This window comes from Nicotiana tomentosiformis, chromosome 5, assembly GCF_000390325.3.
Source record: "Nicotiana tomentosiformis chromosome 5, ASM39032v3, whole genome shotgun sequence".
Classification (NCBI taxonomy): domain Eukaryota; kingdom Viridiplantae; phylum Streptophyta; class Magnoliopsida; order Solanales; family Solanaceae; genus Nicotiana; species Nicotiana tomentosiformis.
The window spans coordinates 116,200,667-116,203,928 of record NC_090816.1 but is presented as its reverse complement, the minus strand read 5'-3'; the positions used below and the strand labels follow the sequence as shown (position 1 = coordinate 116,203,928).

At 32.3% G+C, this 3,262-nt stretch overlaps 1 protein-coding gene across 1 annotated transcript; it reads left to right on the top strand.

Moving 5' to 3' along the window:
* Window positions 1-2,399: 2,399 nt before the first annotated feature.
* Window positions 2,400-3,262, top strand: LOC104090168 (cell wall / vacuolar inhibitor of fructosidase 2). The gene has a single exon (XM_070175234.1). The coding sequence runs from the start codon at window positions 2,539-2,541 to the stop codon at window positions 3,097-3,099; it is 561 nt and encodes a 186-aa protein (XP_070031335.1). The 5' UTR covers window positions 2,400-2,538; the 3' UTR covers window positions 3,100-3,262.

Genomic DNA, 3,262 nt, shown 5'->3' with positions numbered 1-3,262 from the left:
CGATCACTTGAAGTGAATAAGGACCCGTTCCGACCTCCAGAAGAGGATGAGGAACTCCTTGGTCCTGAAACACCCTATCTCAGTGCAATTAGTGCACTTATGTATCTTACTAATGCTACAAGGCCTGACATAGCATTTTCTGTTAATTTACTAGCAAGATAAAGCTCTTCTCCTACTAGGAGACATTGGAATGGGATTAAACATATTTTGCGATATTTAAAGGGAACTCTTGATATGGATTTGTTTTATGCTAACAAAGGTAGTGCAGATCTTGTTGGTTATGCAGATGCAGGTTATTTATCTTATCCCCATAAAGCTCGATCTCAAACCGGGTACGTGTTTACATGTGAAGGTACTGTCATGTCATGGCGCTCCACAAAGCAGTCAATTATTGCTACTTCTTCAAATCATGCTGAGATAATAGCTATTCATGAAGCAAGTAGGGAATGCGTATGGTTGATATCAATGATTCATTTTATTCAAGAAAAATGTGGTTTGGAATGTGATAAAAGATCCACAATTTTATACGAAGACAATGCTGCATGCATAGCCTAATTGAAGGAAGAATTTATAAAAGGAGATAGAACGAAGCACATTTCACCAAAATTATTCTACACACACGATCTTCAGAAAAATGGTGACATTGATGTGCAGCAAATCCGTTCAAATGACAATCCGACAGATTTATTCACTAAATCTTTTCCAACTTCAACTTTTGAGAATATGGTATACAAGATTGGAATGCGAAAACTCAAATATTTGCAACAAGGTTTTCATCAGGGGGAGTAAAATACGCGATGTACTCTTTTTTCCTTACTAAGGTTTTTTCCCACAGGGTTTTCCTTATAAGGTTTTTAATGAGGAAGCTAGAAATGCATATTACTAAATATGTGTACTCTTTTTCCTTCACTAGAATTTTTCCCACTGGATTTTTCCTAGTAAGGTTTTAACGAGGCACAATACCTTTTAATGAACATCCAAGGAGGAGTGTTATGAAAATAATTATATTGTGGATGTTCATTTATTACTCCGCTATAGATAATCTTCCTGAAGAAGATTATCCATTTAGTACTCTATTGAAATTTATCTATAAGCAGCTGATGTAGGCAGGTTGCAAGCAGCTCAATGAAATGATTTGCAGCAGCTTCTTATTAAACAGGCAGGTTGCAAGCAGCTCATGCAGACAGCTTACAAGCAGCTAAAGAAAAGCCTTGCAGCTGCTTCCTGAAAAGTCTCGCAGTTGCTTCCTTTCTTCTATAAATAGAGGAGTTTTCAGTTCATTATGTACATCAGTTTGAAGTTTGAATAATATATCAGTTTTTCTCTATACTTGTCTTTACTTTACAGTATTTATTTTATAACAAAAATTAGTTTCAAAGGAAATTTAGCTATTATAATGAAGTATTATTATAAAAGATGGTTTTATAGAGAAGTCTAGTTGTATATATTTTATCTTAATACCAGTAATAATTATAGCATTTCAAAAGATTTTGAAAAATGATTTGGGGAAGGGCAAACTATTGATAAGGATAAATCAGGAAAAGCAGTTTATTTTTCTCTTGATATTTGCTAAAATAAATAAGTAAAAGTAAAAAAAATAGTATTCGGACAAGCAAAAGTAAACGGAAGGAGTAATACATAACCAAAAAAAAATTAGATTAAAAGGTTCTTAAAATAGGCAACAAGAAATCTTTAAATCTATTATTAGGAGGTAATAAAGATTTATGTCTCATTTCGTCATTCTCTATTGAGTAATTTCGTTTCTACAGTTTTCTGTACTTGGAGATTTTTTTAATCTGTATATATTTCGAATTTCTTTCTTTCTACTTAAATTTCCGTTTGCATTCGTTATGAATAACCAGTGTTTCTTCATTAAAGATCTCTCATATGAATCTTTGAAATATTTTTCCAGTTTTTCAGTTTGCATAGTTAAAAGAATCTCAATTTTTTATACATAAAAAGAAAATAGAAGCCTCTCTCTCACACTATACTATGCTTCATTTGGTAGAGCAAGAGGTCTTACTAGTGCCAAACTAGGCAACTGGTTAGGTCAAAGGACTAGTGGCTAGGTCTCAGTTCTTGAATAAGTAATTAACAAGAAAATTACAATGGGGGAGAATAACATCCACAATTTGGAACGTCTTATTTGGGGGAAATTTTTCAGTCAACTATTTTGTACTCTCTTTAATATTAATAGATTATTATTGATATAAAATAATTATAACAGGAAATGAGATTATCAACTTTCCTCATTTCCAGCGATATTTTATAAATACACCCATCTCTTTGTTCCCCATTCAGTAATTTATGAAAAGTTAATTGCCATATTTTTATTTCTTGGTTTCCTATTCCCTAATTAGAAATTTTCCCTAGTATAAAAGAGAAAGCAACCCTTTTCATACAACTATGCTTCCTTTACTAGACGAAGAAATCTAACATCTCAAGTTCAATTCCTTTTTATCCCCTAACCCCATACCCTCTTCAAAACCCCAAAAAAAAGAAAAAGTGAAAAAGGAAATCAAATCCTTTTAATCAAGAATGTCTTCTTGCTACTTCTTATTGATTCTTGTTTTCTTGATTTCAATTCAACCAACAATTTCCTCATCATCAGTTGATTTGATCCAAAAAACATGCAAAACCACAAAATACTATGATCTTTGTATATCCTCTTTAAAATCTGATTCCACAAGCCTCAAAGCAGACACAAAAGGCTTAGCAACAATTATGATTAAAGTTGGAATGGTCAATGCCACAGCCACAAATTCATACCTTTCTTCCAAATTACTACTTAACACTAGTAGTAATAACAACACTACAAATAATGATACAATTTTAATGAAGAAACTTCTTAAAGATTGTGCTGAAAAGTATGGTTTTGCTGCCAATGCTCTTCAATCTTCTCTTCAAGATTTGAATGATGAAATTTATGACTATGCTTATATGCATGTTATGGCTGCTGCTGATTACCCTAATGTTTGTCATAATGGATTTAAGAGAAATCCTGGAGTTGTTTATCCTCCTCAACTTGCTATTAGAGAAGATGGATTTAAGCATATTTGTGATGTTGTTTTAGGTATTCTTGATGCTCTTGGTTGGTGATATATTTTATCTTTCTTTTTTTACTATTTTTTTTTTCATGGGATTTCTTGCTTCTTTCACGTGATATTGTGAATTGTAAACTTTCCTATTTTTAATTTTCTGTTTGGGTGGTCTTGTCTGTGTAGATTTAAAGAAATGAGTATTTGGATGTTGCCCTTGTTTA

Coding starts and splice junctions, on each gene's coding strand:
- LOC104090168 (XM_070175234.1), top strand. CDS start 2,539: ATGTCTTCTTGCTACTTCTTATTGATTCTTGTTTTCTTGATTTCAATT.